The 25,821-nt window shown below is 35.2% G+C and overlaps 1 protein-coding gene across 5 annotated transcripts in view; it reads left to right on the forward strand.

The window, feature by feature from the left end:
* Positions 1-25,821, forward strand: part of PHF14 (PHD finger protein 14) — a 162,161-nt gene that overhangs the window by 95,419 nt on the left and 40,921 nt on the right. For 4 of the 5 annotated variants that reach the window (XM_030970176.1, XM_030970184.1, XM_030970167.1 and 1 more), the window contains one exon: positions 11,295-11,412. In XM_030970176.1, the coding sequence (XP_030826036.1) occupies positions 11,295-11,412 (118 nt within the window). Of the gene's footprint in view, positions 1-1,027; positions 2,322-11,294; positions 11,413-25,821 lie in introns of those variants that run through there. The other variant, XM_030970193.1, reaches the window with a different exon arrangement.

Consider the following 25,821-nt stretch of genomic DNA (forward strand, 5'->3'; position numbering starts at 1 on the left):
CTTAGACTCCAAATCCATATACTCAAAACTAAAATTCCGTTGCTAAGATTTTTTGTTTGAACATGTGGCAACAAGATGGCTCCTCTTCATCAAACTGTTATATTTTATCAAAGTATGACAGCAGTTTCTTTTTTTATTTACAATATACTTAAATACATTTAAAATTAAAAAAACACCAAACAACAAACCTCCAAATGTAGTGATGGAGACTTTTTATTGGTCTTTCGTTCAAAATGTATCTGCTCAGCTTAAAGACAACGTAGATGTTTTCCTAATTAAAATCTCACAATGCTCTAAGATACATTAATTTGCTGTATGGCAAGTACTTTAAAGAGTTTAAATTCATAGAATCAGCACTTTAAAATTGTATTGATTTTTTAAAAAGTGATCTTGAAAAGTGTGTATGTTATGAGTGTCAAAAGACAGGAAGTATGAGTAGGAAAAGAAAAAGTTGTGAAGGCTTTGGAATTACTGGGTCAAAGACATTTTTTCGGAAGTGACTATAGCCTTTTATGTGCTGAATCATTACAATGCATTTTGAAAGAAACCATCCCTTACTTAGTCCTTCCTAAACCCTAAGACTTGTTTTCTTTCAAGTGCTATTCTATAAAACAAGCATTTTTTAACATTATAACATACCCATGTTTGTGCTTGTAGTCGTTCTCATAGCTGTATTTCTGTGGGTTGCAAATCTGAGTAAAATGCTAGCTTCACAATCAAGCCTACTTCTATTAAATTGTTGCTTTCATGATTAAAAAAAGAAAATTAACTTCTCTGTCTTGTGGTGGACTGCTTTTGTTCTTTGAGCTGTATTGAGAAAAAGTTATAAGAGTTATAAGGATACTATACTAAACTCAGTTTAATGTTTTGACACTCGGAGACTCTTGAAAATTTGGTGTGGGTGTCTAAGTATTTGAGCATAAACATTGCTTAAATTTAGTGTGATGTTAAAATGTTTCATAAGACAGAGGAGAGCTGCTATGATCTTTCAATGTTAATATTTTTTTCTTATCACTTTACTGTGTAGATACCCTTCATGAGACACAACTCTGCCACAACTCATCCTCGGAGGCAATCGTGGAAACGTTTTATAATAGGATTTTTAAATGTGGATAAAGCTCTCAATAGAATACCTAAAGTAAAGGAGAACAGCTACCTTGTCTCAACTATAAGCTTATTATGACAAAACATTGAGTTTGCTTGTCAGGCGTGGATAGAATGTAATTGATTGGTTTGTTATTTGGACTGACAAGGTAGTTAATTTGCCTGCATTTTTTTGCACTATTCAGGAACATTTTGTATGTGCATCGTTGAAAAATCCCGGATAAATGTCTTGTCAGGATTGTCCTATTAAGTAATGTCTCTTTCCCCTGTGCTTCGTTGGCAAATGATGTTGTACAATGCTTGGATTCATTGAAGAGTGACAGAAGCCTGTGGGACTTAAATATTGTGTGTTCCTCTATGGTGATACTGAAAGAAATAAGCAATGGTTTGCCATCTGCCTGCCACTCTACTTATTTACAGTTTAATAACAACATTTCTATATAGAACACTGTGTTGTACATAGACCTTACTGTAAAAAGGATTGTTTCCTAAAAAAAAAATAAATGTTCAGTGATAATGAGACCTGTAAAACACTTGAGACTTACTATTCTGAAGGAATAGTTTTGCCATGGAAAAATTGATTTTATGCTTATTAGTATGAACTAATTGTTTCTGACTCCAGACACTTGAGTGAACAGAACTATACCTATACTTCCCTCTGAAAATTTTTTTAAAAATAAGAAAAAATGGAGTATGTGCAGGCATTTGTTTCATTTGGCTTACCTCTCTGGCAGTGTTCAGTACAAGCTTATCTCCTCCCAATACAAACATGAAATTGTTTTGTAAGTTGGGGAAGGAATGAAGAATTGATCACACAGCGTGACAGCTGAGATCTTCGTCTCCATCCGTATATATCCTGGTAGATGCACACATAGTATTTGATCTTCAAATGGTACAGATCCAGTTCTTAAATCTACAGTATCAGAGTGTTGACATCTTCATCGTTTTCATCTTGAACTTGCTTGGAAAAACTCTGCTCAAATGCAATCAGACTTGTAACTTTATGACCTATAATCTTTGAATTTCTTGAGATATGGTGGGATTTGTCATCTATCGAGGCACGTTTCCATTTGAAAGTATTTTTTAAAATTTAAAAATTAAATGCTGTAATAAGTAATAGGAGAATATCCAAATTTATGTGTACTTATCTACGAGTCTTATCTTACCAGGGCATTTCATGTTTGAATATTATATTAAATAAAAGTACCCTGATGTCTTACACGTCGTTTCATTTTAAAAGGGGGTGGGAGAATCTCAGAGTTAAGATTTTTGTTGGAACTATCAGAAATGATTATCATTCTGTTTTGGCAAATACATACAAAGACACCTTAAAAATAAAGAGATTTGCACTAGGAAGTAGACACTAATGCAGGAATTTGATCTTTGAGGATTCGTGAATCCTTTCTAGGAAGAAAAGACCCAGATTTATTGACCACTTGTGCAGTATCCTGAAAGTAAAAGGTTGTGTCCAAATACTGTGTAAGCAAAGGGGGAAAAAATGTTTGCCCATACATCATGCTGTGTTTATTAAAAAAAAAAAAGGAAAAAGTAATTTTTACTGTTATTTATGATCGTTTATTAAACAAAAACAGTCTAGGTATTGAGGATAGGAGAGAATGATAAATGTGGCTTATCTTGGCTTTAGTAGGACTTTCAAAATAATTCTGTATGTGACAGTCCTTTAAATAAGTTAGAGGTTCTGTTAATTAAGCTGCAATAAAATATGTAGCTGATTGGGAAAGTAAACCAGCTACCATGGACTCACTGTCAGATGATACTCTGCTCACTGGGTTCCAGTCAAACTCTCCTTGATTCAGTATTACAATATTTTTGTTAATTTTTGCTTTAGCATATTAGGTATGAAATAAAGTATTTGGTTACATTTGCAGGTGATGACAGTAAGATGTGAGGAAGTACAGTGTTAGAATTTAAAAGAAATTTTGAGAAAGCATTCAGAAAAGTATGCAGTGCTGAAAGAAAAAGGTAGATCACTTTTGATTGGGTGATTATGATATCAGGAGTGACTACAGAAAAAAAATACCGTGGGGGATTCTGGATCACAGATCACAGAACATTGATCAAACTGATCAAACCTGATACATACAGAGAGGGGTGTTTCATTTAACACATTGAGGTACTCCTGAATGTTCAGAAGACCAGTATCTCACCCTTTGAAAAGTCTCAGCTAGCATCCTGTCCACTTTGGTAAAAACCAGGGAAGGTCTAAAGCAAACTGAACTGGACGATAAGAAGACTACAGGAGACATGAACAAAAATAGCTTAAAATAGTAATATTTCTTTAATTTAGTGAAGGTAGGAAATCTGTTAAAAAAGCTCAATTAATATAAAAATTTTTAAAAAGGATTTGCTACAAAGAAGGAAAAAAAAAATTTCTTCAAAGTTGATCAGACCAAAAATAAGCTACATTGTATCAAGATGATTTAGCCAACAGAAAGGTTTTTTCTAATAATAAGAATACTTGTACTAGAGTTGCTTGTTAGGGAACTTCTGTAGTCTCTGCTATTGGAGGATATTAAGGAAATGCATGTTAAATACTGTTTCAAGTATTGTTGATATTTTCCTGGGCATGCTTGAAAACCTTAGTTGAATTCCTGCTGTATTTTTTATGTTTTTCCCCAGTACAGATTACTTGTAAAATTTTGTTCTGTCTCTCTCTCTCTCTCCTCCATACCATTAGGTTGAAAGCCAGATGTTAACACTTGATGTTTCACCTTTTGAAAGGTGTTTGATGGCAATATTCAAAACTATAATGGGCTTTTCTAGTAGTTCATAAACAGTACACCATTCAGTAGAGTAAATAATCTGAACACCTGAGAGTGGCACTATAGATGCAATCATGTATTACTAGAATATAACAAATGCGGCATTTGGTAATAGGTCCTTAAATTTTACACTTTTCAGTTTGTCAAAGGACTTTTTCAGTGTCTGTAATTGGTGTAGCATTCCTTTAATGCATTGTCTATTTATTGTCTTTGAGTCATTGTCTTCGCAGAAATTCTTAGTTTAAACATTAAAACACTGTAAATAGAAGTTCTATACAGTAGCTGTATATTAACAAAAGCAAACACATCTGAAGGAGTGTTCGTAACATTCTATTCCACTTGTATATGTGGGCTATTAATGAATTTTGCAAACTAATTTCACAAGGCCATGTGTTGTGTGGTTTTGCAGTACTGAGAGAGAGAAAAGTTAATTTCTTGCTGAAAGAAAGCTGTTCGCATACAGGTATAGTAAATAAAGGTTTTTTTTCAGCATTCTTAGAATTCATTTTGTACATGGAAACTTAAGTTTCATAAACCAAATTATTTGCAGGCCATTCAGAAAAAATCTTGGTTACATAAGAATGACATACAATGATAGCCCTTTCAGATTCTTCCTTACCCATGAATAATCAGTGTTAGGTTTTTGGATATAAGACGGGGTTTGATTTGGTATTAAAATAATAATTTTAATCAGTTCAGTCAGTTAGGTGGCAGTTTTGGGTTTAGCATAATAAATTTAACTACACAGATGTCTGCCCAGATTAATGCTTGCTTGCTTTCTTTTGCTGTTTTGTGGTATAATTGAGTTTTGGTTTTTTGGGGTTTTTTTTTGGTTTTTTGTTTGTTTGTTTTTTGATCCCCTTGAGATTGGACAGAAATTTAAGTAAACAGGAGATCAGACCATTTCCTATATCCAGAAGCACTTAGATACCTTATCATGGAACTACTCCTAGTTGAAGATCAGTAAGCTCATCATGCTTTGTCAGGCTGTGTGTCCATCTTGCCATACACGGTCTTCATCAGCAGTAGGTAGATATAAAAACCAAAATGCAATAATCATCCCTCATCTGGTATAGTCTCTCACCTTTCAGCAATAGCCATGGCCTCTCTCTTCCAGACATAACAGAAGAGAGTGATAGTCTAACTTGTCATCTCCCATCATAAACTATGTAAATAAGAGATGTCGTTTTGTGTACTTGCATTGTACCTGGCATAATAAAAATTAGAAAGTGACTTTTTTACTTAGTGTAACACCATAGCATTATCCTTCCCAGAAAAGAGTATTTATATACCTATAAAAGAGTATCTGTATACCTAAATCAAAATTATGAAAATTGTGAAAATATTAGAATCCAGAAGTCTCCAAAGGACATCTGTTAGAGCCACCCACTCAATGCATGCCTGACTGCAAAGTTAGATCTAACTTTGAAATTGGATGAAGTTCCTGACAGTTTAATGTGGGTGAACTTTTAGCATCTGTGAAGATAGAGAGCCTTTCAGGATAACAAATACCTGTGTACTTCAGTATCTTTCAGGATAACAAGTACCTGTGTACCTGGATGAAGTAACATACTTGGGCTATATCCTGGTCTTCTAATCGACCATTTATGCATATACAGTCACATAAGAATTTTAGTGCAGAAATGTGTCACACTCCTGGTGGTAAAGTCACCTAAAGCTTGACTGGCCTATGTGAGAAGGCTTCTTAAAACTGTTCTGTACAACAGAAACTGCAAGATAACAACTGATTTTTAGTTGTTAGGCCATTTATAGGCAAGGGAGAAAGTGCAGCAATCAGGAAAGGGAGAACCAACTTTTTCTGTTTTATACCTAATAGAGTACTATTATTTTGTCAATTTTTTGTCTAAAAACAAAGGAGTAGATAAGAATCTAGGTCTTACATTTCAGAGTCTAAATATAGTACTTATCACTTCTGGTTTGTGTTTGACTGTGACATATCACAGCAAAATGAAAGTAATTTGTTTTGGAATTAATTGGGCAGAATTGAAGAGTTTTGGTATGGAATGGTAGAGTAAGATACAAAGCCATACCTTCACTTATTTTCACTTTGTTTCAAGAAATGTCAAGCAAAAGATGAGTATTATCCTTATATTCTATAATGAAAACATGCTATGGTTTTGGGCTCCTCCCTCAATAACTAGAATAAATGTACTTTTTGGACAGCATTAATAACAGTGCGCTAAATAGAGGACTATACATTTATTTCACAATTGGATCTTAAATTATACTGTTTAAATGAGGGCACAGGAAAGGGACTTCATTGATGTGACATGTAAGAGTTGCTGCTGCAACCCACCACACAGTGTTCATTCCTGGCATCCAGAATTTATCACTCCTGTGGTCTCGTTGCAGCAAGGTGTCACAGGAGCACTCCTCAGCTGCTCCAGGCTGAAGGTCATTAGTTTTGTTTCTAGAGTTTGAATTCACTTGAGCTACATTGATTTACCACGGGTGTTTGGGAATGCTTATGTGCTCCTTTCTGTTGTATATCGTCCAGCTTCTAATAGGAAACCAACTGACTGACTTACACTGCCATGCCTGGTTTTAAGTTGCTCATCTGAAATCAAGAATGTGCTGCAATTTAAAATGAACCCAAAATCATGCCTACATCTGTTTGCAGTTCCGGAGTGACTCAGCACTTGGACACTGAGGGATTAAAGGGGAGAGAGATCAGGGTCTGAGAAGAAACCTCTGTTCCTCAGATGTCTCTTCCTAGGGTGCTAAGAGCCTTTAGTCAGAAATGGGGTCCAAAACAAGCCAGCAAAGGATGATGCTTATCAGTAGTTAAACCTGCGCAGGTGCTAGAGTAGCCATTATGTTATATGCCTTCAGCAAGTGGGTGTGTATACATGCATCCCACTGCAGTTCCCTTGGAGTTTAAAATTCTGGATTAGCTTCCTTCTAATTTTTTTCTGACTAATTCTGAGTTTGTCGTAGTAAGGCTTATATGACAAATTCTCTACTTCTAATGGTGAGATATGTATCAATGTTTTATATCTTTTTTTTCCATTAAAGTAAATCTTCCTAAGCTGTTGTGACAAATGGGGAGCAGTATATATATCTTGCAATTTTGTATTTTGTTCACCATGTTACCTCTTGGCACGACACTGCAGGCGGTGTGCAATGATGCGTACATAAGTGAGATTTTTCTGTAGTCTCTGAAGCATATTTGGAAAGTTGTATTTAAAGATTAGCTTATTAATGTTGTGTTTCAGGGACATGTAGGTAATTACTTTTACAGCTATAGATGGGTGATGCTGTCTCGTGAATGCAAAATAGGTTTCCTCACTCTGGCTGAATCAGCTCTTTGTGGTTTTCGATGCTATTAACCAGTGACTTACAAATGTGCCAGTGACGGGCGGGTTTTGCATTCACTACTCCTCTGTAAAAGCACAGGTCTTTTTCCCCAGTGCTTGCAGGAAGACTTCTGCAGGCCAACTGATAAGACTCCCTCCTGTGCAGGTAGATGCAATGTAATGAAATTGGATGTGTGTGCTGAGCTTTGTAAATAAAATGAGATTGACCCCAGCCATTATCTCATTTATCTCATTTACATTGTAAAATCAGTATCTGCACTATTGATTAGAGCATAATTAGTTAATTATGAACACGATAGGGCTTGAGCACAGCCAGCTGTACTGCTAAAAAAACTAATAAAAACAATCCAAGGGCAAGAGCAGATGGAGATCACTCTATTAAAGAACAAAGCAAAAGTATTTCAGGTATTGAAATCCCTAATCAGACTTCCTTGCTGTGAAGATGCAGCTGACCATTCTATACTAATTTAAGCAAAAAATGTTTGTTTGGGGTTTTTTAAACTTTTTTCTTATCATAACTTCTTCAGAATTCACCTTTCTTCTTCACACTCCATTTTCTCCGTATTTAGTGGGCATGTATCTATCCTCATTAATTGCTGGAATGAGGAACACAGTGATTTTTAATTTTGATGCATAAAGTAATTTCAGGCTTGTTATAACAGTGATAGTAAGCAATTACCTGTCAGCTAGAGGTAATTTAGGAGGTTAGGTTAGCTTGTCTTTGTGTGGAGCTCTGCTTTTATTTCCAAAAACAGCAGCTAACCAGGCTGCTGAAGATGGCCCGCCACTTAATGGCTTTTGTAAATCATGTGCTTCACCACAAAAATAGTTATCCACAAATAGCAGCAAGATAAAATATTTGCTAGTTTAAATTTGAATGTGTGACCTTGAATGCACAAGGATAAAAATTTCAACAGCCGGTTATATGGAGGAATTGGCTTCTTTCCCTTTCCCCCCTGCCCATCCCAACAGTTTTGTTTGTCCTATTAAGCCATCTTCAGGATGGAAGCATGATTCTTGTAAATGATGGTGCCACATGACTCCTTTGGTCTGTAAGTGCCTGGAATGTGATGGGTGTGTGAGTGCATTTCTCACAGGCTGTGAGACTGGCAGCGTGACATCTTTTGTGACCCAACAATTTTATTCTCTATAACTAAGTCAAAAATACACTGTATTTTGTGTCACTTTCTCATTTTCTGAATGTGACAGTGGGATTTCTATCATTTTTACGTTGCTAGACAAAAGAACACAGCTAATAGTATACACTTGAGGGATTAATCTTGTTTTATTAGTGCCATTTTAACTTAGCTGCAATGTTTGCTTTTGGAATTAGGAATTAAGAATACCTTTTTTTTTTTTTACTGTGGTGTGTGTAAGCTTCACATTTTGTCCCCAGTCAGTCTCAGCAGACGATGATTGCCAGACAGCTAGAGCATCATCTTTAGCCAAGGTACAGTAGTGGTATTCATCCATTTTCCCAGCATCATGCTCTGGGAACTTGAAATCAGTGAATTTCTGTTTTCCAGTACAGAATTCATATTCCAGTAAAAAGCAGTAGGAAGGAAGCATTTAAAAATATTTGGTGTACTTAGTCTTTTATCACCATGCAGCTTTTTATGTTTTGATATCTGAAGATACTCATTTGCATTTCCTCAGCTGTGCAGATGAGGATAGAAATTATTAGTATCTGAAAACCTTCAGATGGATATTTTTAATTCATTCTAGGAAAATGCAAATTTTCTTCTACCAAACTAAACACTCTGAAGTGATAAAGATTGATGACAATAAATATTAAAAACATTGCACTTTAGAATGGTGCCTCAAGATCCATATTTAATTTCACAATGTCGTGGCTATTTCAACCCCACTTTGCAAACTCCCTCGGCAAACTTTGAGGAAACATGGCTGAAAGTGCAGTCAGGAAATACCACATTCTGCATAAAAAATGGTAAAAATGTAAGAGATGCCAAAGAGTAATTTTAAAGAGGAAACATTTTCTTTTGAACATTGAAGTATATAAAGCAATTACTTCATAAAAAAAAAATTAAATCTAAATTGACACTGTTTAAATCAGATGTAGATTTTAGGATTAAACTCTGAAAATACTCTAAGTCAGTCAGAAATAGTATGTTTCTTTATTTTCGGTTACTTAAGAGGATCCTTAAGTTTACGTGAAGGGAATTCTGATAAGCACTGCTCAAGTGCAAGCCCTTACGTGCATAAGATTCCAGATATAGAAATAGGTTAGTAAAAATATACTCCTTTACAGATGAGAACATTGAGGGTCAGAGGAGGCTTAATCTTTTGCTGAAGGTCACATACACTGTTGGGATTTAGGAGTGTGACCTATCCCATCTCCCATTCTCAACCTTTTTATTATTTTAATAGACCTTTCACAGGAAATAAAACTACATGTATTTCTGATTTTAAGTAATATATTTCAACATTAGAACTCCTCTGTCTTTAAAAATTGAGGATGGTTTTCTATTTTAAGTATTTGCTTTGTGTGGAGTTAGATTGAGTCACCACTAAACAATCCTAAGGATATATATTGCATATCTCATTTTGTATACCTCATATTGTATATCTCATTTTAAAAAAAATTATCAAAACCATGTCAGTCCAGTGTTGAATCCTGTGGATAGTCAAATTATTGCTTTTAATTTCTGTTACATGCCATACCCTTACCAGTGCTCATGTGTTACCTGTGGCTGCTAGCAAGCCCAGCCTTGGCAGCAAGGACAAAGTATTCACTGAAGTTAAACAATCATAATTGAAAACAGTTACTTGTTTTTATTGGGAGACTAATCCTTGGGGCAGCCACATGAACATTTTGTTCTATTAATGCAGCAGTATGTGCTGTTAGTTGAATCCTCTTCCTGTGATGCACAGTCTGTTCTGTTGATAAACAGAATGTTACGTTCCTCTGTCTTTGATCTGATGGTGCCTGTGCCATGCTATTACTGCAATTTTTGGACATTTTTGTGTTTGCACATACCATAGAGGAAAAATTGAGTGGCCAGGAAAGAAGAGAAAGAGAGTGGGGGGAGAATTTCTTTTAAAATTTTGATTTTTAAACATATACTCTTTCCTATTTTTCAATCATTTATATTGGCTTTAATTCAGAGTTTAAGACTGTGTAATGAAGAGACTGTTGCAAGGTAAATTTGAAAAAAGCTTTCCTTTTCATACAAAGGAATACAGGGGGATATGCAAATAAAGAGAAATTCAGTAGGGTATATGAAAACCTCTATAATTTGTTTTGAAAAAATCTCTTTCTCATTTTGAGCCTATTATTCTGATTTAAAAATCCCTTCATGAAACACTTGTTCTACTGTAGTATTTTTTCTATTTGTGGTACATTAAAAGTAGGTTAACAATAAATATGCTGTATGTTTTGAGCTTTTTGTGTGGACTATGCATAGTGCAAAACACTAATGAAAGGTTTATTAAAGAAGAATATAAATTTGTTGTGTATACACAAAGCACTTTTATAAGTGAAAGATCACAGTGAAATCCTTTTAATGTCCTTTCCAGAAAATTCAGTGTGAATGAGAAAATATTTTGTACATTTGTTTATCAACCACATAGTCCTGGTGTAAAAAATGTAATTCATCACTGGAAATTCTACTTGAGTTATTTAATATGTGGGTGAATTTTTCACAGCTTTTCTTGAAAAACAACATGTGCAAAACTACTTAAAACTATGAAAAATAGATATTGTCACTGTCTAAAAAAAGTTAAAATCTCTGGGAAAGAAAAGGCAGTGAATGTCACTGAATTATCTAAAAATGTAAGCAATTTTTTTCATTCATTTGCAAGTCTTTGAAATGTTGTCATTTATATAAGATGATGACAAAGGTGATATATGAGTGTCTGCATCAGGATATTCCAGATTAAGTAGAACCTATTGAAGTGGCTGTTTAAAATTACCCCTGATAGAAAATAGATTTTCTTTATTATGATAATGGATCAGGAAATCTTCTGCTGAGAATTGCAGGGAAGCTCAGTCTAAAATAGTACAGAAGTACCATTTAATATAAATATGTATTTTGTATTTCTCTTGCAGGTGTGATGAATGCAGGCTTTGCTACCATTTTGGCTGTCTAGACCCTCCCTTGAAAAAATCTCCTAAACAGACTGGCTATGGATGGATTTGTCAGGAATGTGACTCTACGTCCTCCAAAGTAAGTTAATGCACCCTAAAAATAGTTGAAGTATTCTGGTTTTCAGTGTTTTACTTAATGTATGGAGTTTTTTATGAAATGCTGTGCATAGGTTTGTTCTGGTAGAAGGTCATAAAATAAAGATTTCCAATTCTCTTCAAAATAAGTACTAAAAAATCCAGAGTGTATGCAAAATGGAAATCTTCTTAGTCAGTAAAGAAAATTTTACCATGCTAGTTAAATGCTTGTTTTTGATGTGCTGTCTGTGAGAAAGGTGTGAGTACAGATACTGTATCAGCATTGGTGATATTGACAAGAAAAAGTATTTCAGGAGTCCTACAGAATACAAACCTCTAAGGACAGAGAAAATGCATGTGTTCTCTAAACAAAGGAAGGTGATTTGAATTACTAAATCTTTTTCTTTCACTGAAAATTCATATGAAGGTTATCAATACCTTATATTGATTGGCATGCCTTGTTCAAATATAACATTGTAAAACTAGATTTTTGACATGGATTAGCTCTTTAATAATACTAAAAGTAATAGTATTCTTTTATGGTACTGACTTTTCAAAAAATAAAGATTTTGATTCTTTGTTTGTCTGCACAGAAGCTCCTTTAGCACTGGCATTCTTTTCTGTCATCACCATAATCTCTGAAGAAACACTTTCCAATTTATTTCTTAAGTGTATTTATACATCTCATAAGCGTATACATGCATCTGATTCCTCAGTGTAAAAACAAGAGTATTCGAAAAGTCTTCAAGATTTTTTATGTTGCTGTGACTTTGTTTGTATTTCACAGAATCTTTTACCTAGTAAGTGCCTTGGTATTTGGATACACAGGGACACAGCTGTGATGAGATGTTCTCATATGTTACTTGTCAGCATACTTGGATACCTAAACTCTGTTATGCATTTACTTTTAAGATTGGCACATACAGTCTGTTCAGGGAGTGGTGTCATTTTTTGGCTTGCTAGTGTCCCTTTTCCAATTGCAAAAATATGTTATTCAGTTTCCCCCTGGGGGATTAATCAAATTGTTCTTTTGTAAGGAGGTAGGGAGACAGACACAGGAAATTAGCTGTCCACTACAGTTTGGACATCAAGCAATCTTTCTGGAATACCACTTACATGCAAGAGACATTCCAGGAGTGAATTAAAACTGTTATTGAATTTCTGTCACCTGCTTTAACTAAAATGGGGTCCTGATAACATGAGTTAAAATCTTGTGTCTCTTGTATTCTTGATTTGCAAGTAAACAGAAAAATCCAAAGATTTGTAGTTTCTAGTTGTGTTTTTCTGGAGATTAGTACATCGTGTATCAGGTACAAATTTTTAGCTACTTTATGAGTTAAATTAATTATGATGGATTTCACTTCTTGCAGGGTGTGTGTTAATTTTAAGGTGTGTTGAAAACTAGAATGTTTTAAAGAGTAAACAAAATTTTTCAGTAGAATGATTGCACATTTTGTGTTAATCAGTGATTATTACAAATTTTAAAAATGTTCTTGTGTCTGATTTTCATTCATAAAGATTTTTAATGAGTAAATCTAAGTAAAGTCTCTTGCACTTTAAGTACAGACAAGTGGAATTGGATTTGAGTGAATATGTGATGAATATGAAAGATACTGAAAAAATTGTCTTATGGGGACTCCTTGTGGTTTTGTTTAGTCAGTTTCATGTAGCTTTTCTAGAAAGCTGTGCAGGGAAATTACTCTGATAAAGCTGTATTGCCCTATATGTTCCCCAAAGCCTTTTTGGTAGCTTTTTTCTGTTTTATACTATGCAGTGTAATAAATTCAAAAAATATTATATCAAATTAAACTCCTTTCAGCCATAATGTGGGCCTATTTTTTAAAGGATTAGGGCTTTGTCTTGTACTCCATAATTTTCAAATTCTTTGTTCTACATGGCTTTAGGATTGTGTATTGTATATCTGTGATTTTTTACAGCCAGGAGGAGCTGATATGATAAGGCTTTTTCTACCCCTCCTCAGAGGGGGTGTTCTCTCAAGTGTTCTGAGCTTCCTGGAGCTCAGAAGTGAAGAAGTGTAGAGAAAGTTGGGTCATATCCTGCACTCTGCCTGACCTCTGGATGAATTGCAAGCCTGAGCTAATGATGATTTCAGTCTCTCAGTCACTCACTGCATCCCATTTTTGATGTGTCACAGGGAAGTTACTAGTATAGATTATAGCAGCAAAATGGGATTGAATTTTCTGCTTTGGCCAAGGAAACTATTGTTTAGTTCTCATTCTTTTGACTTTGTTCTTCTGTTTTGGTTCAGTTTAAATCACTTATAATACACATTTTAAAATTCCCTATCAATATATCTTCATTAGCACTATAGGGCCTTGAAAAGAATTGGTAGGTAAATGACACTGTTTCAATGACAAGAGAGGTCATAGTGCTGAGCTTATAAGGGCTGTTAGTTTTTACTTCTAATTATGAAATTCAATTTTAGATTTTCAGGAAAAGTTGGATTCTGCTGACAGCAAATAATCCTATTTTATTTTCAGATTTTGCCAAGCACTTGCAGGTGTCAGCAGTACAAGGCATGTAATTTAGCAGTAATAAACATGTGATTTAAATTGTTATCTAGGACAGACATTGGACATACTACTTCCATTTGCTCATCCTAGTTGCAGGACTCTCCAGCTATTGTGTCAGTTTTTCCACCAGTGTAGCATATTCCCATATTACTCTGCCTGTCAAATAATAGACAGACAGTGACTTTGCTGTAGGGCATGAGGGCAACAGCTTCTCTGCTGGTAATACTTGCTGTCACTTCTTTGGAATGGGTGATGCTCACTACTAAGGTCTGACAAGCTCTCTCATCTCAAAAACATTGTAGATTTTGTTATATCACATGAAAGCTGCAATAAACTTATAGGGTCTCCATATCTATAACATTGTCCATTCACCCTGTGAAGGGATTACAGTGCACTTTCAGGACTGCCAAACAGCCCTGGAAATCATTATTTTCCTGGTATTTTTTATTAGTGGTATTCAGGCTTAACGTAGACACTTGTTTCAACTTGTTTTAGTCGAATTTAAGATAAATAGAACGTAAACCAAATAATTCAATATCATGACATGGTAATATTTGGTAAGAATAAATGTGGTGTGACCATTTTTTCAATTATATACAATAAGGTCTTACTATGAGGTCTCTTTATTATTAGATGTGGGCTTCTTTCTATTGCCTTCCAGTGAAAAAATACGGTTTGAAATATCTCCTTCAATTTTAAACTTTAGCAAGGACCAAGGCAGTAAGGAATTTAATCATATTATCATGGTGGTTACACTGACCATGCTAGTTAAGTTTCTGTCTGCTCATCTTTGCATGTAATCTGTTTTGCAAAACATTGCAGAGTGTATGTGTCAGGTCATTATTTGAGTGCTGCAGGATCAGCTGCCTCATCTCTAGACTTCTGTTTTTTTTATTTCATTTCTTTACTGTACTGCATTTTTTCAGTGGAAATAAATTGTCAGTATACATGTCAGCACGGAATTCTCATCTAAACCCCTCAGGAAATATTTTCTAGATCTGCAAATACACAACACACCAACCCTGGCAAGTAATCTATTTTTGTACACATTTTGTGTTCAGAAGAAATCATGGATGATTTTGCTTATTAGCCAGATACAAGCATTTCTTTGGGTATATTTTGCTTTCACACAGTGAATATGCAAATGTATTTGGACACTGTAATATTACATTATTAAATGTTTGAAATAATATTTTAAATTTAAAAGAATTTTTAATATGTAATATGTATTTCAAACCTTTAACTTTGATCAGATTAAAAGAAGAAGTGCACAGTTCAATTCCTGTAGTCCATGGAATTTTATTCTAATTAGAAACAAAGTTGGTGATTAAGAAAGTCTGTGAGGAGTGCAGAAGTGTTGGATCTACTCCTGCATTGTGCAGATGGCAATCTTGTTTATGGAATTTTATCTTTTTCACTATGACTTTTCTCCAAACATGGGAAGCATTTCCTCACACATGTAGTTTCACACAAGTGTGTTGAAAATTAAACAATGAACCCAAAGATGTAACGTTAGCCTCCCAAAATTTAGGAAATACGAAAGTTGCGGTGGCATGCAGTGCTTTAAGTGCTTTTTTGGCTATGTGTGACTTTGCAGCCTTTAATCACTTCATGCTATGATTTTTTAATTTTCTTTCATAAGACCCCTGCCTTTTCTTATTTAGCTGTTGGGGGTCACTAAAAGGGATTAATTTGGGTTGAGAATTAGGAGAAAGTCTGTCTTTAAGGTTTGCAAGGCATGAGAACTAAAGCAATCATCTCAGAACTGGGGAAAAAAAGGAGTTTGACCTTATGTTTGGAGTAGTTGAGTTGTTACCAACAAATTGATTTTTATCTTTGTCTCACCTCAGAGCTGCTGTGAGTGCTAGGCAAAATTAACATTTTCAGATGTTTAGTAATTTTTTCTCCTCATTTACTCTTGCCCAACTTGGATCCCTTGGCCCAACCTGGAAAAATGCTGAATTCTCTGAGCTGAAGTGGGAGACAGTGCGTATGTATACACAAGAAAACCCTATTTGAATGAAACAGATGAGGTTGGCATGTAGTAGTAATGTAGTGCTTAATCTTGCCCTAAATGTGTTTTACATGTGCTTATTTTATCATTCAATACAATGCAATTTTACATAGCTATGTCTAAAATACATTTTAAAAAATATGGAAAAAAATTTATACAGGTCTTTTGAATTAATTCAGACTTGCTTCAGTTACCTATTCTGACAAAGGATGGCTCTCGTTTCGTCCCCTTAAATCACAGAGATTGTTGCACCTTCTTTTGAGGACAGAACATAGAAGCAAATGTACTGCCATCATGGAACCCAGCATTGCAGCTGAAAAATGATAAAAGAATACTCTTAATAAATCTGCTTGCTACTTCAAGCAGAACATAATGTAATGGGAAAAAAAGGTTCAGTTTCTATGCAACATTTTTCAGCCAGAATTTAGGAGTATTTTAAGGTAGTTTACAGAAAAATTACATAGTGGAATTCACTAACTGTATTTGTCTTCTACAGATGTGAATATTATGATCTATGTTTTGATGTGGTCATAAAGAATGATAGAGTTAGACATTTTTGTGTTTATTTATATATTTTAAAGTTTCTTGAGGAGAGTTTAACTAACACTTTGGTTTCTTGTGTGACATAGAAAGAAAGATGTTTTTTAACATAGCAACTGGATAATATTTGATTATTTGGAAGTCATTGTTGTCTTCCTAGGTTTGTGAGGAGCAGTAAAACATTGTCACTGGAGTGATTTCCTTAAAATTCAACAAGAGAAAATAAACCAAATCTGTAAGGCCATATGAAAATTTAACAAGTCCTTACACCACTTACGTCCTGTTTTAAGAACTTAGCACAGAAATGGATTTCACTACCAAGATGGTTAAAAAAGAAGGGTGAACTTTTAGTGTATTGCAATATCACCTGGCTGAAGTATTGCCAAATGTGTTTTAATATTTGCTTCCCAGGTATCATATTTTAAAAAAATGAGTTGGCACAGCCTCTGTTATTTTCTGGCAAACAGGTACAATACATCTATGTAATGAATAATTTATACCATAAAATGTTCCAAAAATAATCAGCCTTGAAATTAACTTAAGTTGGGACTTGATTTATGAATAGTGAATAAGTTAGTTGGTAGTAAATCCCCAAATTAATCCAAAAACTCAGATGCACTTAGTTGGCAGAAGATTCCCATAGTCTAGGTGGGAGGCTTAGGTTTTAATAAAAAAAAATGGTTAAGCACTGGAAAGTAGTTGTGGAACAGATGGTTACTTTTAGTATTTTTATTCTTCTCTCCATCAAAATCAATTTTAACAGTTCAAATATTTCCTGGTGCTGACTGCCAGATCCTCATCATGGGCTTCTAGTGCTTGTACTTTTTGGGTGCAGCTTAACTGTATTAAAAAGATGGCCAGGAAATGAAAAATAGAATATAGCATTGTCTTTCACATGAAAAATATTGTCTGAAAAAGTCTCTCTTTGAAAGATGATAGTGCAGCTAATACCAGCCAGATGTTTAAAGAATGAAGAAATTTGAATATAGGGCTATTTTTTAAAATGTATCATTGTTGTTTCAAATGCAAAACCAAAATTCTGATTCTGAAAGATAACACTGGGATAGATCAAAAAAGTAATGTAAAAATAAATTGCCAATTAGTACTGCAAAGTAAAATGCTTTTTTTTTTTTTATTAAACTTTGACAAAAAAACCCAGCAGTTAAAATAAACCTGCTAAGAGTCTCTTTTCCCCGTGGTATGTTCTTAGAAAATTGAGATTTAAATATGCACTGCAGTTTTAAATTACACTTTTTTGTAAAAAACAAACAAACAAACAAAAAAAAACAAAAAGAAAAGAGCCATTTTAATGGCACTTGGTCCAAAATTTTTTTTGTTTACAAGTTTGTTTTCTTCCCCCTATTTTTTGTTATGCAGAAGAAGGAACAAATTCCTTGCTGCTTACCTTCATTTGCTCTTTTCATAAACAACCCAGCAATACAGAGTTTTCTCCAAAGCTGAAACTTTGCACAATGTTCTTTGTTTTGGTGTGAGACCAGTAGTTCTTCACAAGCTGCTCCATCCAGCTTGTGTCCCTCTCCACAGCGTGCAGTCCTTCAGGGTCAGACTGCTCCAGTGGCTTCCTAAGTCCTGCCAGCACACCTGCTCCAGAGTGGGCTCCTCTCTCCATGGGGACACAGCTCCTGCCAGAAGCCTGATCCAACACAGGCTTCCCACAGGATCACAGCCTTCTTTGGGCATCCAGCTGCTCTGGGGTGGGGCTCCTCCATGGGCTGCAGGTGGATCTCTGCATCCCTGTGACCCTCCCCGGGCTGTGGGTGGGTCTCTGCATCCCTGTGACCCACCATGGGCTGCAGGGCACAGCTGCCTCGCCATGGCCAGCACCATGGGCTGCAGGGGAATCCAGCTCTGGCACCTGGAGCACCTCCTGCCCCTCGTTCTGCACGGACTTTGGTGTCTGCAGAGCTGTTCTTCTCACTCCTTTCTCCAGGTGCTGTTGTGCAGGTTTTTCCTGCTTAAGTACATTATCCTTGAGTACATTATCCATGTTGCTGATGGGCCCAGCCTTGCCCAGCAGTGGGTCCCTCTTGGAGCCAGGTGGCGTTGGCTCCATCAGATGGAGGAGAAGCTTCTGGCAGCTTCTCACAGAAGGCAATCCTGTAGCCCTCTGCCCTGCTGCCAAAACCTTACTACACAAACACAATACAAAAATGAAGCAAATTTATTTTTATGAGGCTTTGTATTACACAAATCAAATTATGACTGAGGTAGTTCTACTTTTCAAAAGTTGTCTTGATCATTTTGCTTTGTTGTGATGAAAAATACGTTACTGAAGTAAAAAGCTGGATGGCTGAAATTAGAAACAAACTTGTTCATTAACTATTGCTTTGGTTAAAATACACATCTAAGTCCAATTGCCAGTGGAACATTTAAGAGATACCTTATTAATATATTACTGGAAACAAATCATAAACAGTGTAGAGGTTGTACATTTTTAATGCATGTAATCTAAACATACACGATCTAATATTTAAATGACTAAAGCTCTAGTTTATGTATAATAAATATTACTTACTTTAAGGCAGTGGATAAGGAAGCAAAATCTCTTCATGGGCAGCTGTTCAAAATGCTGCTACTACTCTGTACCTTCTCTAGGTTATGCTTCTGAGAAAATCTGCTTACAGTTATGGTTTATCTGGGTAATAGCTTTGCTGCTGAATCGTGACTTATTCTTCCTAAGCCATGACAAAATGAAATTACAGCCTACGTGGCCTGTTGCTGTAGTACTGAGTGGCAAGAAATCTCTGCTGGGAGCCAGCTGCAGTTGGGAAAAATCTAGAAATCACCTAGTGTCATGATTGAAATAAAGCCACCAAATGTGGTTTTATGCTAACGCAGCGTGAGAGAATAAAAAAACAAAAGCAGTTTTTGAACTCTGAGCAGCACAGCACAACAAGGAAGATTTTATACATCTTCTTTGGTGTGCACCTGTGCATATTCTCAAAGAATGTGAGAAGGTTGAAAGAGGAGTGTATAGGAACTTCCTATAAACCTTGTTTATTTTGTCCTTCCTATGTGTATAGGAAGGACAAAATAAACAAGGTTACTTGCACCTTACAGAACTGCAGGCTTTCTCTTTCTTGCTTGTGAAATTTGATTCCTAGATATGTACAATATTGGGAAACATTGTGACAGTGAATTTTGCGTATTGAAGATGCTATATTGAAATGTAAAAGACAGGAAATACTGTTTTTAATGCAAATTCTCTGCATTTTACATTCCTTTTCAAGCGAAGTCGCAAAAGATACGTATGTGTCACGGTTGCTTCATGGTAGCTTCCAAAGAATCATAGCTTGCAACACTGATGTACATTCAGATTTACTTTGTCAATCCAGTTTTCTTCCTACTTCTAGAGTTCCTAAAATAAGGAGCTCTTTGGGTATTGATAATTAGGGACTTCATGCTGACAGTGGAGCCATAAACAAATTTAGTAATAAATTGTAATTGATCATCACTACTTTCAGTTAATAATCAGTTTGGAAATTTAGATTGTTATACTTAGTTAGTAGAATGTGTTGAATTTGGTGATGTCTGGAAAAAAAGTATGAATAAAAAGCTTGTAACTGACTTGAATTTTTAAACCCTTTGGGTCTTGATTAAATTATTGGGTTACATGAGATAGGCTTCCAGGAGAGCAGTATTAAAAAAAACCCCACATTTCCATTGTGAGTAATCTTATTTGATTTGAATATTCATCAAGAATTAAGTAGTCAGCAGGAGATTGCAAGGTGTGTGCTTTGCAATGACATAAACAGGGACTCCTGATGTGCAAAGGTATGTCTGGAGGCTGGTGGCATCCTGTTGCACCCTAATGTTGCAAACTTCTGTTCTGTTTCTTCCAGATTTCTGAGATAAATTTCTTAACCTAGAAATATATTTCTTGTCTTATGTTTTACATAGAACTAGAAGGTATGTAATTAAAGAAGAATTATATATTTTAATTCCTCATTAGTCCAGCTTTATTACCTTGCAAATTATTTTAGCATATCACCTGTAATCATATTCTATATGACAGAAGAAGACTTAGATCTTTAATTGTTAGTCTGTGTATAAGATTTGAACACATTATCATAGTTACTCAATTAAGTGCTTATGTTTACTCTCAAGGTTGATTTTATTTTCAAGTCTTTCGAAGAAATGTAGCCATATATGTCACTTTAAGTAATGTGTCACTCATCAGTATGAATTGGTAATGCTACCTGGGCAAAATCTAATCATATTGAACAAGGAAAGAGAAAAGTGAGGGGGAAAACCAAAAAAAGGGCCACTTTTTTAAGTGCGAGGTAAGCAATGGATTTTAGTACAGTCAAGATTTGCTTTTCGTCATCATGTTAGATAGTGGAAGTGAGGTTCAGTTGCCATTCTCAAACAGAAATTCTCTTACTGGTAGCCACATTTAATCACATTTCCCAGAAGACAGCTGGATATTGCCAATTTGTGCTGTGTCAGCCACTTTCTCTGCAAAGGAGTGTCTCATCACTTGGATTTTAGCATTCTGTAGCAGAAAAGTTCCATCCTCTTAAAATTGGCTCAGCAGATAGCTTGTGTGGCAATATAACTGCAACAGCATTACAATCAGTTCTACCAAGAAAATGCACAACTATAATAAGGAATTTTAAGATGGCTTTTGAAAAGATTTTCACAAAACCTTTAAAATGTATAGTGCATTGTTAAATTCTAGTAGCAATTAAGTTTATCATAGATTTTTTAGTAAATGTGGCTTTCGTAACCGTTGAAAATTATTATCTGGTTCAGTGGTTTGAAACATCTTTGTGCATGTTTGAAAACTCTTAAGTATATTTCAGCTGTGACAAACATTACCAAAAATTTTATATGTGGAAAACCTTGGAATCTGTAGATATCAATTTTTTTTCTAGCTACTAATCTCAGGAAGACAGAAAGGCAGATGGTATCCTTTCAGATGTGATATAAATAGCCAAAGAAAAGTGTCAAAAAGAAGATAAAATAGCCAGATAACTCCATACCTATGGAAGGTACCACAAGTGTACTTTGAGTGAGTTAAATCACATCACATACTTATTTTTGGAAATAGAAGGGTGTCAGCAGAGTGACACAGTCATTGACATAATGAATATTAAATCTGTAACCAGTCCAATGCAATAAATAAGGATACATAGGAGCTACTAATATTTATAAGCACATTTTGTATCACATGAATATGCATTTGCCCTACCACATTCTCCTACTGCATAATATTTCCACTGCTTTTTTAGTTTAAAGTATTGCACAAAACAAGAATTGCAGAACACAATGCTGTTATAAAAACTTTGTTTTGTAACTTTCTGGTGGTAAGAAATTTCTTGAAGGTCTTTAAAATGTTTGTTTTCATGCAATGATAACTTCAAGAATCTTAACATTTAAAGATAATTATGAGAAAAGATTGAGATTTGGGGGCTGTAGTCTATTAATCTGTTAATAATTCTCTCACTGAATGAGCTATTGACCTGTGATTGTTCATGTGCTTTCCGGGTATAGCATAAACAGAGACTCAAGAGCTCCTTTAAATAAAAATAGTAAAATAGTCAGAAGACAATAGATATGCTGGCTAATAGACAAAGAATCATTTTACCCACTGACTCATCCCTCCATGCAAAACAACCTGCTTCAACTAAAGAACAGTAAAATGGTTTAGGCATTCCCTTGGGGATATTATTTTGAACCCTCTTAAGAAGAGGAGGAGGGAAGTGAGCTGAGATATTCCCTATGATATGGAATGTGTTCACAAGTTAATTCAGGGCAGCAGTCAAACCATTGTCTGAAAATAAGGCATAAAATATGTCTGTCTTTCTTATGTTTTCTCTTTTAATTTGGGAAAAATTAAAATGGAAAAAAGGGGATAGTTCTTAAACCCCAGAGAGCTTCCAGTGAATCTCAGGAGAAGGAAGAGGGACTGTTGATGATCCAGGGTAACACTGCTGAACTCTGAATAAAGCTGATAATTAAAATACTCTGTTATTTTGGAAAATCCTATTACTAGATTAAATGGTCCTACCTTCTGGTATGCTGACTTTGATGGATTTTATTTTGGTTAAGGTCAGAAATGCATTTTTGAAAAGAATCACCCAGTTGCCACCAGTGGGTCTGCTTTGTTTCATATTATGGAGTAGTTTTAGGAGTGTGCAAAGTGAGTTTCTGTCAAGGGGCACTAAAGCCTAGGATGTATTCTGACTGCTAATGGGCATGCTGTCTCCATGACCAAACTAGCTGTATCTTTGAAATATGTGTTCTGCATCTGGCTGGTCCTCAACACCACCTGCTTTGCTCTAAAGAGCTGCTCCTGTCACACCACAGTTTCCTGGTATTGAAGGTATATTTGTGTTTCAGTTTCGTCTACTAAGAGAGGTGTTTTATTCCTATTTTGATAAGAAAATTTGTGGGAATCTTGTATTAGTAGTCTCAAGATCAAAAGCCCAAAAATTAATACACAGATCTATATTGCTAGAGTATCAAATTTCATCATTTGTCCATTTGTATAAGCACTGTGTGCTTTTAACTGAAAGCATCTGATCTACAGTGAAAAGGAACCATATTTAAAAGTAAGGGACTTGCTGTGTTTTCTAGTACAGATGAGAAAAAAAAGGATTTTTGTCTGGTAGGAGTAATCTCTAGGAAAAAAACACCACAGGGAAAAATATAAATATGCTTCTAGGAATGAGGCAGTAAAGTTGACATTTTGTGTGAATTTAGCTTCATCATTCCATGTATCATTTGCAGTGTTCTTAATTAGGGAGGAATGAGGAATTTCCAGGCCTTTATGAGGGTACTTTAAAGTTGCAGCAGTAGTTGTAACCTTTCAATTCCTATGAGCTCAGCAAAAGATGGCTGATTAATGTCACATCTTAAACTGTGTCAACTGGGCTGTTCATTCCCTTTTTTAGTAAACATCCCATTGTCAGGGCAGCTATGTGCCATCAAAAATACCCTACTGTTTTAGCTGGCTACTTTAATTAATAAGAGTATTTACTCTTATTTACTCTGTTTACTAGTATAAAGTTAAATGGAAATTTTCTTTAATTATTCTAGTGACTAGCATGAATGAAAAAATCAAGGGCACCCACAAAATGGCATTGCTGACATTTGTTTGAAGCTTCTCAAAGGATGTAAAGGATACTTTTTTTAATTTGGCACATTCAGATATTAGAGAGATCTCGGAGTGTGTAGGAAAAATTTTTATAGAAAGCTACTGTTAATTCATTCTTTTAAAAATGTTTTTATAGCTTTGAATTAATGTTTTGCTTTTCTGCTTTATCAGTTGAAAATAAATGATGGTAGTTTTTAAGAAGAGAGGGACAGGAAGAACAGGAGTGAGAAAAGCATGAAGGCAAAAACAATGGGACTACAAGAAGTGCCCTTGGCATAAAAGGAGAGCTGTAAGCACACACACATTCATAAGAATGAGAAAATTCCACTTGGAAAATACACAGAAACGCTTACAGGGGAGAATGGGGTGAATTAAGAAATAGGATTGCAGCAAAGTGGAAAGGAGGATTTGGAGGACACACTGAGAACTTTCCCCTGGAGAAGGGTAGAGTGCTTATGGAAAACCTCTGAAAAAACAGGTGGGTCCCATGTAAAGTTAATTCAGAGAGCTATAAAACTTATGTAATAAACGTAAACTGCAAAAAACGATGTACTGAGCAATCCCTTTCTTTTCTATTCATTTTTATCCTGTTCCCTTTATTTTTCTATTTCATCTTACTACTGGAAGAAAATGCTGGAAGTGGGGAGAGATGAAAACAAGTCTTGATTTAAAAAGTAGCCTTTGACAATTTTGTGATTCTTTTGGTGATCACACATTTTAATATAACCCTGTTTTGCATTATGTTGGGAAAATCTGGACTTCAAGGAGTTGAAAAGCAAGAATCAGTGCAGATGAAGATGTAAGGAGCTAAATAAATATTACTTAAAGGACTTCTCAAAGATGAAAAAACTCCCCACAACCCTATGAATGTGCTGACCCTGTCTTTAGAATTAAGTTAGATGGTACAATTTAAAGCTTTGTTCCAACATCTGACAGACACACTCTGCATGCTGATGCATAATATCTGAAGATTGTGTGCTTGAAAGAAAGCCTTTTTTGAGCTACATTCTATTTTTGTTAGAATAAAGCAGCTGCTTTTTGGAGCAGAGATCTTCTCAAGTGTTCAATCTTCTCATTCAAGTTAAGAATTAGCCAAATATTGTGAGCAAATTTTGTGTATGCTTTCTTCCAAGCTGCTGAAGTAGACTAAAGCAAACTATTCTGACCATAAATAGTGCAAATGTGCAGCTTGACCTGAAGAGATGAAAGTAAATTTTCTTCTGTACCTTACTCCCAAGTTGTCACTGCCTCAGTAATCCAAAAGCACAGAAAGTTTGGAGCATTTTAAGCATGGCTTGAAAAGAAGTACAGCTGAGTAAAACTTTCTTCTAGAGAGACTATATGAATGGAGGCTATGATCTGCGCCTGGTCATTTCTGAAGGAATAAAATTAAATAAATGGAGAAATAAATAAAATAAAATTCCTTTGCTTAAGGAAGGAGACAACTGCAACCCCAAATGTTGCCTTACTAATGGAGTTACTGTAGCTGCAGCACTGCTCTCCAGGAGTGATACCAGATGATCTTGTACATCTGCTGTTTAGAAAGTCTTGTTTTAAATGTTGTGTGTAAAATGCCCACGTAATTTTGTAAATATGTTGAAGTCAATAATTGCAATACTATCGAACATACATACAGCTACACAGTAAATATGTACCCAGAGTAATACCCCAGTAAGCATGTACCAGATGAATATTACATACACCTGTAGTGTGTGAACTGCACATCACCTGTGTGAAAAACAACACCAGCAAAGTCAGAGTCCACATTTACTGTGGCTCTAGATGCTTGGGCTGTGCTTGAGAATTTATTTTGCAGCTCCTGAGATTTGGGTTTGGAAGGTTTTTTTTTTCGATGGTGGAAAAAAAAGATTGGAGAGATCAGAGCTGTACCAAAGAGGTGCAGGGAAAATGAAATATCCTGATCCAGCTGTAATAAATTATGTGTGTACTGTCATAAAAAGCTTTTTGAACTAAATAAAATAATATCTGTAAACTCCGTCAAGTATAAAATGAGGACAAAAATAACTTTTTAGGCTATAGTGTCTGCCTGTAACCTAATTCACAATACAAAAAATATTGCAGGACAATGCATAGGAAGGAAGAGGTGTGGACAAAGAAAGGGAGAAAGTACTGAATTACTCTTACATGCACTAATAATAGCATACTACAGCAGTCTTGCCAGTATATTAATATCGTGCGAAA

This window comes from Camarhynchus parvulus, chromosome 2, assembly GCF_901933205.1.
Source record: "Camarhynchus parvulus chromosome 2, STF_HiC, whole genome shotgun sequence".
In the NCBI taxonomy this organism is placed as follows: Eukaryota; Metazoa; Chordata; class Aves; order Passeriformes; family Thraupidae; genus Camarhynchus; species Camarhynchus parvulus.